Here is a 16,436-nt window from a genome sequence, read left to right as displayed (position 1 = left end):
CCTTTTGATGATGGTGACTTATAGTGTTTCAAGTATGAAGTTTATTTAAACTGTGAGAAACCTTTGATGATGGTGACTTATAGTGTTTCAAGTATGAAGTTTATTTAAACTGTGAGAAACCTTTGATGATGGTGACTTATAGTGTTTCAAGTATGAAGTTTATTTAAACTGTGAGAAACCTTTTGATGATGGTGACTTATAGTGTTTCAAGTATGAAGTTTATTTAAACTGTGAGAAACCTTTGATGATGGTGACTTATAGTGTTTCAAGTATGAAGTTTATTTAAACTGTGAGAAACCTTTGATGATGGTGACTTATAGTGTTTCAAGTATGAAGTTTATTTAAACTGTGAGAAACCTTTGATGATGGTGACTTATAGTGTTTCAAGTATGAAGTTTATTTAAACTGTGAGAAACCTTTGATGATGGTGACTTATAGTGTTTCAAGTATGAAGTTTATTTAAACTGTGAGAAACCTTTGATGATGGTGACTTATAGTGTTTCAAGTATGAAGTTTATTTAAACTGTGAGAAACCTTGATGATGGTGACTTATAGTGTTTCAAGTATGAAGTTTATTTAAACTGTGAGAAACCTTTGATGATGGTGACTTATAGTGTTTCAAGTATGAAGTTTATTTAAACTGTGAGAAACCTTTGATGATGGTGACTTATAGTGTTTCAAGTATGAAGTTTATTTAAACTGTGAGAAACCTTTTGATGATGGTGACTTATAGTGTTTCAAGTATGAAGTTTATTTAAACTGTGAGAAACCTTTGATGATGGTGACTTATAGTGTTTCAAGTATGAAGTTTATTTAAACTGTGAGAAACCTTTTGATGATGGTGACTTATAGTGTTTCAAGTATGAAGTTTATTTAAACTGTGAGAAACCTTTTGATGATGGTGACTTATAGTGTTTCAAGTATGAAGTTTATTTAAACTGTGAGAAACCTTTGATGATGGTGACTTATAGTGTTTCAAGTATGAAGTTTATTTAAACTGTGAGAAACCTTTTGATGATGGTGACTTATAGTGTTTCAAGTATGAAGTTTATTTAAACTGTGAGAAACCTTTTGATGATGGTGACTTATAGTGTTTTCCTACCAGTACAAATGTTAAACCTTGTTGCACATTCTGTTACCATTTTCCAATCAAAACAAAATAAATTCATAGGTAAAAAATAAAAATCAACAGCCTTATAATATGACCAATTTATTACCTCGTTCTTACGTATAATGGTTAGAGTGCATAAATTCATTGGTTGTGTACACTCACTGCTAACGACATTTTCGTCCATAATCCTAACAATATCTAAAGAGGTTTGGCCTGTTCAGTAGTTTTAAGTCATTCTTAAATACGTACAATAAGCTAACAATTTGAAATAATTTAATTAATAACAAATTTAATGTATATATATATAAAATGTATTAAATATGCAACTGATACTGTCAAATGAATAGAGTCTTTACGCTATATTGCCACCAGACAGTTGTTTGACTTTTAATGTTCAGTACAATTTAGTACAAAAATCATTTATTTTAGTTATCACTAATACACATTTAGTATTTTTATTGTTTGATACGAAAATGTTAAAAACACTTATGCATTAAAACTTACATTATTCTATATTAATTCCAAATGTAATTTATTAGTGCATGAACTGGATACCGATTTCTTCTCCGTAGTGTTTTATTACAACACTTCCTGCATATCACTGCAGAACAGAATGTTTACTTGTGACACTTAGTTTTCTATTATCTGCAAAACAATTACAGTAACAAACTATTCATCGAGAAATCAATTTCTTCGCTAGTATTCTGTGACTTCTAAATACATAATTGTGAATTGTCACTTCTTAGCCTTATTAACAATGGCTACTCAACTGTGGTTTTTCTATTTATTCATTAACTTTTATTGAGACGTTTGAACACTTGTTTTCATTATTTGACTGTAATAATACTTGTGGTTATTTATATAAGGATATAATTACAAAAAAAATATTCTAATTCTCGCAAAAACGAGAGATGGATTGGAAGGGACAGGACACGGTTTCGAAGTCTCATGTAAAATAAACACTTGATTTATCAAACCGGAACATGGCTCATCGTCCAGCTGGGAGCGGTTTGACTGTATTTAAACATTAATGGACGTTAACCTATCCCATCAGCAAAAGTCGCGGCTAAAACCTTTTATACTTGGACAAAACTTCATTAGAAAGTCTTGTACCTACAGATGTTTATGTTGTTTTGTTATTAAGCTCAAAGGTACATCAAGAGTTATCTGTGCTCTGCCTACCACGAGTATGAAAACCCGATTTCTAGCGGTCCACCGACATACTGCTATGCCACTGAGGAGCAGTCCTACAAAAATAAAACTGTTTGTTGTTAAGCGCAAAGCTACACAAAGGAGTAGCTGTGTTATGCCCACCAAGGGTATCGAAACCAAATTTGTAGCGTTATAAGTCCACAGACTTATCGTTGAGCCACTGAGGAGAGTACACTTATAGAGAAATAGAGGAAGTCTTGAAAAGAGCTAAACTGAAATCTCAAAGCGCGCGTTCTCTCTTGTAGTTGACCAATCCAAAGCATCTTCCTAAATAACAACAGATAAGTTTTGCACCTAATCGCAACCACATTTGTGTATTTTTCGATAACAGAACTCAGAAAAGGGCCTGGCATGGCCAAGTGTATTAAGGCGTTCGACTCGTAATCCGAGGGTCGGAGGTTCGAATCCCGGTCGCACCAAACATACTCGCCCTTTCAGCTGTAGGGGCGTTATAATGTGACGGTCAATCCCACTATTCATTTGTAAAATAGTAGCCCAAGAGTTGGCTGTGGGTGATGATGACTAGCTGCCTTTCCTCTAGTCTTACACTTCTAAATTAAGGATGGCTAGCGCAGATAGCTCTCGAGTAGTTTTGCGCAAAATAAAAAACAAAACAAAACAAACGAACTCAGAAAAATTGAAAAATACCAAGGTAAGAAACATCTGCTAAAGGAGAGTAAAATTTTTGTTATTTGGTAACGATATACGTAAGAAAAGTTAATAAACGACATAACTACTAACATCATAATTCTGTTCAACTGATAGAAATAGGAATCTTGGATTGATCCTTAAGTCTTTTATCTTACTTACGTAAGTATTTTTCGGGTCAGCATACGTTTATATTTGTATTAAAGAAAATGTTTCTTGAACTCAATCTAAACAGGTATTCAGAGTTACAACCCTGGCCAGCATTTTTTTTTTCAGTAACCAATCTAAACTTTACACTCAACAGTTACTTACCCTCAATAATTTTGGTTCAGGTTTCAACATTATTTTTATATCTGAATTTCTTTTCGACTATTTTATCTTTTTTTTTCTTCAAAATCCTAGTTTGTAACCGTAGCAACAAATATAATTGACCTTCAGTGTGACCTTGACCTTTGATTTACATCTACCAAAGTTAAACAGTTTAGTCGATCCAAATCAGACACTAAAACTTTGTATTATATTTGATCAATCAATCTGGAAAGTCTTCAAGTTATATTGTCCACATACAAATATGAATACATACTCCGAGAGCCAAGGCAATAATTCTGCGTTTTTACATTGTTACTTAATGTTTTTATAAAATTTAAAAGAAGGCTTTAAAATTTAGTTACTCATCACAAAGGTTATAATTTTGTGCATGTCTTTGGACTTTTATTCATTCCTCAGTCTCAGGTAAACTTGAATGTTTACAAAGCTATATTTCGGGGTTTAATCTCCAAGGAGACACAGCTCAGATAGCTTACTGTACTGCTTTATGATTAAACTAACAAAATTGTAAAGCGAACTCTTCGGTTTCTTATGAACCTTCCTAACATATTTGAATTTCCATTTTTGAGTCTTTGTACTAATATTTATTTTATTTTAATATATTGATTGATCATATGAAAAACAAAATTGTAACAGTGTCACAAATTTCTGAAAAGTTTATTTTTGTTATTTGTTTTTGAATGATTTATCGATTGATTATATGAAATCATTATTGTGACCGTGTCGTAATTTTCTAAAAAAACAATCTTTTTTGTTATTTCTTTCTTGAAAGATGTATCCATTGGTTATACTAGACGATAAATTGTGATTTACATATAGGCAACACCAATAAGGTGCAAAATACATAGATTCCTCAGACTGGTTTGTTTACTCTAATACATAGATTCCTCAGGCTGGTTTGTTTACTCTAATACATAGATTCCTCAGGCTGGTTTGTTTACTCTTCTATACATAGATTCCTCAGGCTGGTTTCTTTACTCTTCTATACATAGATTCCTCAGGCTGGTTTCTTTACTCTAATACATAGATTCCTCAGGCTGGTTTCTTTATTCTAATACATAGATTCCTCAGGCTGGTTTCTTTACTCTTCTATACATGGATTCCTCAGGTTGGTTTCTTTACTCTTCTATACATGGATTCCTCAGGCTGGTTTCTTTAGTCTTCTATACATGGATTCCTCAGGCTGGTTTCTTTACTCTAATACATAGATTCCTCAGGCTGGTTTCATTACTCTAATACATAGATTCCTCAGGGTGGTTTGTTTACTCTAATACATAGATTCCTCAGGCTGGTTTGTTTACTCTTCTATACATAGATTCCTCAGGCTGGTTTGTTTACTCTAATACATAGATTCCTCGGGCTGGTTTCTTTACTCTAACACATATATTCCTCAGGCTGGTGTGTTTACTCTAATACATTGATTCCTCAGGCTGGTTTGTTTACTCTAATACATAGATTCCTCAGGCTGGTTTGTTTACTCTTCTATACATAGATTCATCAGGCTGGTTTCTTTACTCTTATATACATAGATTCCTCAGGCTGGTTTCTTTACTCTAATACATAGATTCCTCAGGCTGGTTTCTTTACTTTTCTATACATAGATTCCTCAGGCTGGTTTCTTTACTCTTCTATACATGGATTCCTCAGGCTGGTTTTTTTACTCTTCTATACATGGATTCCTCAGGCTGGTTTTTTTTACTATTCTATACATAGATTCCTCAGGCTGGTTTCTTTACTCTTCTATACATAGATTCCTCAGGCTGGTTTCTTTACTCTTCTATACATGGATTCCTCAGGCTGGTTTCTTTACTCTTCTATACATAGATTCCTCAGGCTGGTTTCTTTACTCTAACACATATATTCCTCAGGCTGGTGTGTTTACTCTAATACATTGATTCCTCAGGCTGGTTTGTTTACTCTAATACATAGATTCCTCAGGCTGGTTTCTTTACTCTAATACATAGATTCCTCAGGCTGGTTTCTTTACTCTAATACATAGATTCCTCAGGCTGGTTTCTTTACTCTAATACATAGATTCCTCAGGCTGGTTTCTTTACTCTAATACATAGATTCCTCAGGCTGGTTTGTTTACTCTTCTATACATAGATTCCTCAGGCTGGTTTCTTTACTCTAATACATAGATTTCTCAGGCTGGTTTCTTTACTCTTCTATACATGGATTCCTCAGGCTGGTTTTTTTTACTCTTCTATACATAGATTCCTCAGGCTGGTTTCTTTACTCTTCTATACATAGATTCCTCAGGCTGGTTTCTTTACTCTTCTATACATGGATTCCTCAGGCTGGTTTCTTTACTCTTCTATACATGGATTCCTCAGGCTGGTTTCTTTACTCTTCTATACATAGATTCCTCAGGCTGGTTTCTTTACTCTAACACATATATTCCTCAAGCTGGTGTGTTTACTCTAATACATTGATTCCTCAGGCTGGTTTGTTTACTCTAATACATAGATTCCTCAGGCTGGTTTCTTTACTCTAATACATAGATTCCTCAGGCTGGTTTCTTTACTCTAATACATAGATTCCTCAGGCTGGTTTCTTTACTCTAATACATAGATTCCTCAGGCTGGTTTGTTTACTCTTCTATACATAGATTCCTCAGGCTGGTTTCTTTACTCTAATACATAGATTTCTCAGGCTGGTTTCTTTACTCTTCTATACATGGATTCCTCAGGCTGGTTTTTTTACTCTTCTATACATAGATTCCTCAGGCTGGTTTCTTTACTCTTCTATACATAGATTCCTCAGGCTGGTTTCTTTACTCTTCTATACATGGATTCCTCAGGCTGGTTTCTTTACTCTTCTATACAAAGATTCCTCAGGCTGGTTTCTTTACTCTAACACATATATTCCTCAGGCTGGTGTGTTTACTCTAATACATACATTCCTCAGGCTGGTTTCTTTACTCTAATACATAGATTCCTCAGGCTGGTTTCTTTACTCTAATACATAGATTCCTCAGGCTGGTTTTTTTACTCTTCTATATAGGTATGCGAATCCTGGTAATGCTGTTATTGGATACGCTTCCAATGTTAGGCAACGTTCTCCTTCTGTGTTTCTTTGTCTTCTTCATATTTGACATTGTGGGAGTTGAACTGTGGGCAGGTCTTCTCAGACAGTGATGTTTCATGGAAGAGCTTCCTCCAGGAGGCAAACGCTCCGGGTAATAATTGGTCATTTTGGATTACAATTTTTATCCAGTTGTGTTAATGAAATTACCAGTATGAAAATTATCAAATTATAATTCACTTAGAATAAATTTCAAATAAAGGGATTTTAAAATGTTTTACTGAGTTGTTATTATTGTTTGCTTAAAAATTAAAATATACTTTTTAGTCTAATAGCAAATATCAATTTTCAGTATTGCATTGTTTGTTTATACCCCCTCTATGAGGGAGGTTTAATAAAGAAAGAAATGAAAAAAAAAAGCTCGACTCCTAATCTGATAATCGAGTGTTCGAATCGCCATCGCACCAAATATGCTCGCCTCTCAGCCGTGGGGTCATTATAATGTTGGTTAATGAGTAGCCCAAAAGTTGAAGGTGGGTGGTGATGACTATCTGCCTTCCCTCTAGTCTTACACTGCTAAAGTCGGGATGGCTAGCGCAGATAGCCCTCGAATAGCTTTGCGCGAAATTCAAAACAAACAAACATCTAAAATATTATACCTCGTGCCTATAACTCAGGTTAAGCAGTTACTGCTTTCATTTGACTTTATTTATCTTTGGTATAACTTGTTTCCTGCACTCGATAATGTCAAGTAGCAACTAATATAATTTCCATACAGAGTGTGATGTGCTACACTGATGTGTTCATATTAGAGGCCTTGTTTTGTTTTCAGAGTGGTCGATGTGTGTTGTTAACTAGTTGTCTTCCTTTTAGTTTAAAAGGAAGTATGAGCTGATAGCCTTCCTATAGTTTTTCGTAAAAATTTCCAACGAACAAGTTTTTTTCTTTTCCTAAACGCCTATTAGCATTTAAGTAAATTAACAGTGCAGTTGAGCAAGTGATCAAGTGTTTATATTTTCTTTTATTTTTATAATATGTATTAATTCATCAATGATTCCAAACCATTGACGATGTCACATTCATTCCACAAGAAAAATATTAAACTGTGAAGTTTTCCTGTGGGACATCTGATCTGGAATATTAGGTTATAACTAGGTTTAGAGACGTTGTGTTTCTCTTAAATAATGAAACAGTAAGTATTCCAAAATGTTCATCATAACATAACATTCAAGACAGATGTTCGATAATAATAACTGTTTATATAGCGCCCTTTTGCTAATCATATCCCAAACAACATTATTTAGAAAGTTTCTGAATTTTGCCCTAATTTAGTAGTGTAAGACTAGAGGGAAGGCAGCTAGTCATCACCACCCACCGCCAACTCTTGGGCTACTCTTGTACCAACGAACAGTCACATTATAACGCGAGCATGTTTGGCGCGACGCGGGCACGAACCCGCGACCCTCGGATTACGAGTCGCATGCCTTACGCGCTGGGTCATGCCAGGCCTGTTAATAAATTAGATTTTCAATATTTTTTGAATACTACTAAGTAGATGAAAAATTCATTCTAATTATTAATGCTGATGGATAGAAAGATTAGGGAAATGATTGGTCAGAATCATGAGTTTTATGGTCATTTTTATCATATGATAGATCTTATATACAACTCTATAAGTAACATCGTGAAACCCATTAATAAACAGACTGTTAATAATAAAGTTCGATTAAAAATAAACTGAATAATAATACATTAAACCTAAGTTAATAAGTACAAAGTTATGTTTACAAAATTACACTAATTAATAAATGCCTACCAAAAATATAGCTACCCAAGCTGATCCTATATTATCAAACGATATTGCTCCCCGAAAAGGATTCTTATCACCCGCTCGGCAAACTTTGTAGTACTGATTCCAGTTCACACAAGAGGAGTCAGATGGTGTGCTGTTGCTGTGAGGCAAAGCCGAGCCATAGCACATGATTTCATTATATCGATATCGAGGATGTTTATCACACTTATACAACCCGTTCTCTTTTTCCATGCTACAGAGGTAGTCTTTATGCGACGCTTGTTTTTGGTAGTAATAAGACACTGGGCTGAAAAACATGAAATGCGATAAATGTTACTTGAATTTCAAGCATATGTTAAAATCAAACGTGTTTTTATACAGTATACTTTTTACACTACCTCAATAAAACTTTATTTATTGTTATTTCATTTTATGAAAAATTTAAAAACAAGTTTAACAATGGCACTAGTACAATATTACTAAATTTATTATTATCATTTTAAAGAAAGTAAATATTACTGTTGCGGTTTCAAATTTTCAAAATTTTATAACTCCTGTGGTTCAGTCATTTCTTTAACAAACATTACCATTGACAGCATGGTATATTAAAGAGGACCAAACGACACAGTCCAAGTTTTAGGTAAATAGAATTATCAAGACCATGATTAGTATACTAACAGCGGGCATGTTTTACGTGATGACCACCATTTAAGGGTTAAGAAAACAGAAAATTTTTTAAGATGGTCAGATCTTATCGGCTGCAATGTTTTTTGTCCTTTAATAATATGCAAGATTTATTTTAAGTTTGAATAATATAGATGCTTTAGTACTTAAAGTTGAACTACACATTTCTAACCAAGTCAATTGTTATAAGTACTATTTTAACATAAATGAGAAAATGGCACATTAGAAATATCAATAAGCCAATAGATTCAATGTTTACGACATTCAAATATGGCGCCGTCATACAAAACATTTCCCCCTAGATGGCAGCACAATTGCACGTTAACACTAATAAGACAATATACTGGAACATTCTCTGCCACTATATCACGCTTTGATTTCTTTCTTTTTTATATCCTTTCAAAGTAGCAAACATAATTAAAATGAAATCTGACTAAGAAATTGCTTTGTTTTATTAACGAACGAATAAAATTCTTACTTAACAGTTTTCACTTTTTCAACGTAATACTCAAGTACGTTTCTGTGAAACAAAGTAAGTTATCAAAAATATAACATAAAATTTATTAACTATTTTATATCTTTATTGAAAACATATCAACTAAATATTTACTAAAAAAAGTACAACTGATGTTTAATAATAAAGTAATAATTAACTCTGTTTAATTTACTTCCATTACATTTTTTCTTACGCAATAAAACTAATACTTAAAACCAACTTCAAGCTTGGAATGGTTTTAGGACTTGTTAACTAACATATCAGTAATGTAGCTGAACATTATAGTGACTTATTGGACATTTTAAAGAATAATAATGGACGTATTGTCACAACTTATTACACACATGAAACTACTGTGAGAATGAATTAGCATTTCTTTAGAATTTCAAACTCATTGAACGCATAATGAGGCCCAGCGTGGTTAAGACGCTCGATTCATAAGCCGAGTGTCGCAGATTCCAATTCCCGTCACACCAAGCATGCTCGCCCTTTCAGATGTGAGGACGTTATAATATTACGACCAATATTACTATTCGTTGGTAGAATACTACACCAAGAGTTGGCGATGGGTGGTGATGACTAGCTGCCTTCCCTCTGGCCTTACACTTCTAAATTAGGGACGGCTCGGTGCAGTGGGCTAACAACCTACTCACTTAAATACCTGTTGAAGAATCCGCAAGCGATTGCGGCCCTATGTTCCTTGATGGAATCTAATGGTGATAACTAACTAATTTATTAACATATTCCATATAATATTGAACGTTTCAGAAATCATAAGATTAAAATTTTAAATGGTTAATAACTTTAATTTTCACCGTATGATATACCTAGGATATAAAAATGTTAATTAGTGAAAATGTTTTTTAAACAACTGAAATTAATAAAATAATTATTAATGAGTTTAGTTTAAAGTTACTAAGGGTTGCTATATGAACCCTAGTTTCAGGTATTTTAGATTTAGGTAATGTTTCTGATGATAAAAATTGAGTGCGTGTTTAAACTGGTGATATATTTCTTCTGTTAAAGTTTATCATTTGTACATCACTATTTTCGTGAGTTGGGATGAAATTTTATCTCAATAAATTGCTGTGATCGAAGAATATTAATTTACTCATATACGTAACACTTGTTACTCATTTCCCAGTTATACTTTTAATTCTTTGACTGGTTTGGCTGTGTAGATCTTATTATATTAGAGGTGGGTTCCTAAGTTGTTAGAATTTTTGATATATTAGTGTTTACTGTGTTTAAGTTCTAACTCAAGAAATTAATATGAGAATGAAATTTTAACCTCTACGACCTTGCACTTATATATGCTGAATCAGTGTGTTCTTTTTTAATGGAGTTGTTAATTTTTGTGAAAAAAAAATGTCAGATTAGGTGGTCTGCTATGATTATATGAAACCTTTAATGTGAAGATAAAATTGTTAGAAGGTCAGTTAGCGATTTCAGTAACACGTGTAATTACATTTCACTTTTTATTATGAATAAGTGTCACCTCTTTCCAAAGATTTAGTTATCTCATGTAATTTTAAAAGGACAGATCTTTTTTTTTAATTATTTTGTTTCTAAATTGTACGTAGGTAAGTAAAATAAAATTTCTAATATATCAATAATTCGTAATTATTTTTTTTCTTTACATGTAATGATTACAATAAAGAGGAATGTTTTAAAAAGTAAACATTTCCTTCTCCCAGGTGGATTCATTTTAAGACTGAGAGTTATATCTCTAAAATTTGGGGTTTAAATTACATAAGTGTGAATGTCCATAATGTTGAAAGTACAAGGTGACCTTGGTTAGTTATACCTGTGTTATTCATGCTGTCATTCTGTTAGTCTTCTCACATGTGATATTTAATAAGTGTTGTATATTTATATGATTGATTAATTATTCATAGAAAAAAATAACATTGTCACATTAGTGTCATTATGATTACACACATAAATTAATAAATAAAAACTGACAAAAATCTTCAGTGAAATATAGTGTCTTTGATTTATTCCTTTTCTAAAAAGTAGGTTAGTTGCAAAATAATATACATTGTACATAAATAGATCTAGAAAGGACATGTAAATATGCTTATTTGTAAAATGAGATTTGGTCTGCTTTTTGTGTTTCACATATTGAAGTGTGCATTGTAGGTATTTCTTAAATTGTTTTATGCTATTGACAAATTTGTTTAAAGAAGAATAGATAATTATTTGACTGTAAATATGTTGTGTTAGCATTTGATATCCAGTTTACATGCATATAAATACTGTTTACAAAAAATAACCTAATTCCAAAACTTGTAATTAGTTTCTTTAAATATATCCTAAATGGTATAAAAAAAACGTATACAGACTTAGATTTGCTAACATTTTTCTAACTACACATTTTCTGTTTAGAGTGACTTCGTAAAAAAACTAGAACTCAATAATGGAACAAATGAAAAAATACATTTTAAAGCTAGTTTTTTTCTTTAGTAAGATGCGGTAGTTTTTTGCAATAGGGAAAATGTAAAAATTATGTGATAGTTATCCATTATATACATATATGTTTGTGAACTATTTGAAACAAATTGGCAATGTTATGCTATAATAAATAATATATATGTAAATTGGATGATTTCCTTTGTTTCTAATAACACTATTCAATGTGCATATTCCAGTATATTATCAAAACAGATTGGATCCAAGTTTCATCTCCCATAGAGTATTACTGATGATACGTAAAAATATTCTTAAGCCCTAATCTTAACATTACTGTTTGTTCCATTCTGTTTCTTGCTTTATCTGTCTTCTACACTTACAATCATTACTTACATTTCATAGTCTACTAGAAATAGAGATGCTTGTTGTTAGTTATTTGTATGAGATTAAACTGAGTTTCTTTTACTTTCTTAACTAGGTGATAAGTTTAGAGGGATGGACGGACATAATGTATTACGTACAGGATTCTCATTCGTTTTGGGATTGGATATATTTTATGTTTCTTATCGTGGTAAGCAGTATGTACTACTTTATTCTAGTTCTTCTGATGTACATTTTGAAATATGTTCCATACAGTAAGAAACATTTTACAGGTAAACTAATGCTATAACACCATTAATATAATTGCAGTAATCTTTATAATATGTAAATTGACTGTCAGGTTTGAACTTATAGTCTTCTTTGAAAAGTCATTCTGCCACCTGGAAGCTAATCTTGAGACTGGTCTATCAGAGGCATCTTAGGCTCTTCCACCTGAAGTCATAACTACTTATGACTAGATCAAGGCCATATCCTTGGTTCTTTTTGGCTTCCTTCACTTATTCACAAAGATACACATAAGGAGGAAGTCATAGCATGAAACTCAAGTTTGACCTCTGAAGAATACTGTTTTTAGTCCATCATTTGTCCCTCCACAGATACTCTAAGATTGTGTATGATCACATTCAACATAAAATCAAACGTTTATTCATGAATGAATAAAAGTAATACAATTGTTCAAATGTGATTAATTTCTAATCTCAACTGGAAATGAGGTTAGTTGTTACATAATAATAACATGCAGTCTTAAGTCACTGGCATGTACACTTCCCAGTTGGTAAATCATTCCAAATCAGTTTCTGGAAAGTGGGTCCAAAAAGAGAGTTGTTTTTTTTTATTGACTATCATAATATACTATGTTGTGAATAAAATGAGCAAATTATCAAAAGTATTGTGAGATATGTTTTCTCCAACATAAATGGGGCAAATATTTTTGAAGCATGTAGGATACCCGAGTTATCTTGGTCAAATCACAATTGGTTAAGTGATTACCATGGTAGCATTGTCAAACGTTTTTGTACAAATAACATGATTACATTACACTTGGTAATTAACTTCTTGACTAGAACTAAACATTTCTGTATTAAGTTTTATCCTTAATGGTGCTGATTGCACCATTCATTGGTAAAAGAGTAGCCCAACAGTTGGCGGTTGGTGGTGATGACTAGCTGCCTTCCCTCTAGTCTTACACTGCTAAATTAGGGAAATTAAAAACAAACAAACATACTATACCAAGGTTTCTAAAACAGGTTTCTACCATTTCACGACATGACAAAGTGATCAAATTCTTGCTCAATTTGAAGAAATACCTCAGATGGATATAGTTACAACAACATTAAACCAGTTGGTTCCCATACAGGCATACTTTATGGGTTACCTAACATTCACAATTCTGACTGCCCCATTAAACCGTTATTTTTGATCCTAGGTTGTTTTACTTACAATCTCTATCCATTCTATTGTTTTTTAAATAAACTCATGAAAGGTTCTTGCATCATAACTAAAAGTCTTTTTGCATCATAGGTCAAACAGTCTTCTTTGATATGTACTTGCTGAAGATTTCACTTCACAGTTTCATATTTGTAATGTACATTGTAGTATGTATATATTTGAAAACTACAAAGTGTTTGTACATACAATTGGTTTAATGTGCCTGATAACAATTGGTATGTTAGTAATTTTCAGAACAATTACTGTGTGTGAAAGTTGTATATTTATATCAAATATTGGTAACATTAATTCTCAGTATTATATTTATCTGGGGGTTACCTGTCATAAAGAGTTGTTAGGTATCAGATATTACACAGTATTTAAAACTCAATTAAATAAAAGAGAGCATGTTAATTAAAAGCTGTTTTTTTTTTTTACTTATAGTTAAAAAATTATAGTCATAAGTAATAATGAGATATCTTTAAACATAGGAGAACGTAACTGTAATTTGATAACTGGAAAGTCATAAAGTGTGAAAGAATTAACATGTTTTTTAAATTCTTTAATTTTTAATTTTCTGGGTGATATGAATATTGTTTTCTGTCGGAGTGTACTTTGTAGAGAAACAGTGTGGAAGCAGTGTTTACTTCTCTAGTAAATAATGTATACATATAAGTATCTATCTTGTTTTTTAGGACAAAAGAATTAATGAAGTTTGATTTAAGGTCTGAATGATTGAAACACTTGTTCTGTAGTAACATTTCAGTTAGGCTTATAGGTTTTGAAACTAATATTACTTACTGAAAATTGAATAATCTGATCACAGAAAGCAAGAAGGTGACCAAATGTTTGGCCAGGTGAGATTCTACAAACATTTCATGAACCACTTTGTACATTATTAACTTTTTAGAGAACTTTAAAATTAAATTTTAAATCAGTAGTTCTATTTTAAAGCACAATTTTTATTTAATTATCTTGTAGGCTAGCCAAAGTTTCCCTGTAGACTGGTGGTTGAGAAATACTATCCTAAAATATACGTGATGGTTCATTAATAATAAACATAATGCTTGAGATGCACTAGAAATTAGTATAAATAAAAAACTTATGATTTAGTTTCTTTTATAACAAAATTGAATTTCATCACATGTATAATTTAAAGCAGTTTATTGATTTTGTTCGTTTGTTATTGTTTTTTTTTTAATTGTAGCACGTTTGAAAAGAGTCAGATATGAATGCATCTCAATAATTGTGCAAAAGGAAAAGCCGGAACTTTAGGTGAAAATATTTTTTGTGGGAACTGAATGCCATTCCATTGTTAGCGATCTGGTACTTAGTTATCACCTGATTCCTTCATCATTAAACTATAATTACAGCTAAAACCTTAACAGAAACAAGTGAGATATCTAAACATTCCTCATGTCAACAAGAAGTCTCTCTTAACTTCATATGTATGCTTTTCATTTGTTGTTGAAAAAACATGTATTTACTCTGATTGTTCATTTCATCTGGTTGTCATCTTTCTAATTGACAATAATCCTTGACCGTGATATAGGATGGCAGAGAGGTAATTGTCTGTTACAGTTAAATTCAGATGTAATCAAAGGTGCATCTTGGCAGACGAAGCAGGAATAAATGATATAGATAAAAAACCAATAAGAGACATGCAGTGGTGAACAGTGGTCTAAGATTTCTTTCACCTGCTCTGGCTTTAGATCATTAGTAGAGAGCAACAACAGTTTTAAATGAACAAACGTTTCTTTTTAATGTTAGGTAAAACACGTTGAAAAGATCTTTCTAATTGAATATAATATCTATTCATTGATCTATTGAAGTCTTGCTTAATTATCCCAGATACTAAGTTACTTAATACCTGAAATATTGGTATAATTTTTGTTTAATTATTACTATCATTGTTAGAATTTATCTACAAAGGCACTTTTTTTTGTAAATGAAAACAGCACGTAACTCTTGTACATATGAGCACCTGCACAAACGATTAACTTATGTTTACTTAGGTAGTATCCAAAGTCTTGTGGTGTGGAGAGCATGCTTACCTGAAAAGTGGCTGGAACATAATGGATGGAACTCTGGTTTCCATTTCACTATTGGACTTTATTTTATCCGTTGTAGCTCAAAGTAGTCCTAGGATCTTTGCAATCTTACGGGTTTTTCGACTTCTTCGTTCCCTCCGGCCATTAAGGTGTGTATTAATAGGTAGAATGTTACATATATATTTATTTAACCATTTAAAAAGTTACTGAATCGTTAAATGCCTTATTGTACTTATTGTAAAAGTTTCAATGTTGTGCTGATTGTTCACGTCTGATACTTTTCTGATGTTACGTAATTTATACTTCAAAACGTTTCTTATATCAGAATATGATTTAATGAGATTTATTGAATCAGTTATAAGTAAAATTAACTCAATATTGTGTATTAGTTTATGTGTGAATAAAGAAAAACATAAATTCTGATAAATAATTGTTAATTATTTCCTATACGATAAGCTTTTCAAAGGAAAGTTTTACTACTGCAATGGACCCAGAGTGATGAATGTGAAAAACAAATCTGAATGTTCAGCAGCTGTTTCTTGTAATAAGTGGGTGAATCATAAATATAATTTTGACAACCTAGGACAGGTACAGAATTCTTGCTATTCCATTCTAGAATTATATGTATCTCTATTTAGTTTTTAATTCTTGCTATTCCATTCTAGAATTATATGTATCTCTATGTAGTTTTTTAATTCTTACTATTCCATTCTAGAATTATATGTATCTCTATGTAGTTTTTAATTCTTACTATTCCATTCTAGAATTATATGTATCTCTATGTAGTTTTTAATTCTTACTATTCCATTCTTGAATTATATGTATCTCTATGTAGTTTTTAATTCTTGCTATTCCATTCTAGAATTA

The 16,436-nt window shown here is 31.9% G+C and overlaps 1 protein-coding gene across 1 annotated transcript in view; it reads left to right on the top strand.

The window, feature by feature from the left end:
* Positions 1-16,029: 16,029 nt before the first annotated feature.
* Positions 16,030-16,436, top strand: part of LOC143224769 (voltage-dependent T-type calcium channel subunit alpha-1I-like) — a 40,983-nt gene continuing 40,576 nt past the window's right edge. Inside the window, 1 exon segment of the mRNA XM_076453041.1 lies at positions 16,030-16,157. Within this exon segment, the coding sequence (XP_076309156.1) occupies positions 16,068-16,157 (90 nt within the window). The 5' untranslated portion in view covers positions 16,030-16,067.

Source organism: Tachypleus tridentatus, chromosome 9 (genome assembly GCF_004210375.1).
Source record: "Tachypleus tridentatus isolate NWPU-2018 chromosome 9, ASM421037v1, whole genome shotgun sequence".
NCBI lineage: Eukaryota > Metazoa > Arthropoda > Merostomata > Xiphosura > Limulidae > Tachypleus > Tachypleus tridentatus.
Note: the sequence above shows the minus strand (reverse complement) of the source record. Positions and strands in the feature narration are given on the sequence as shown.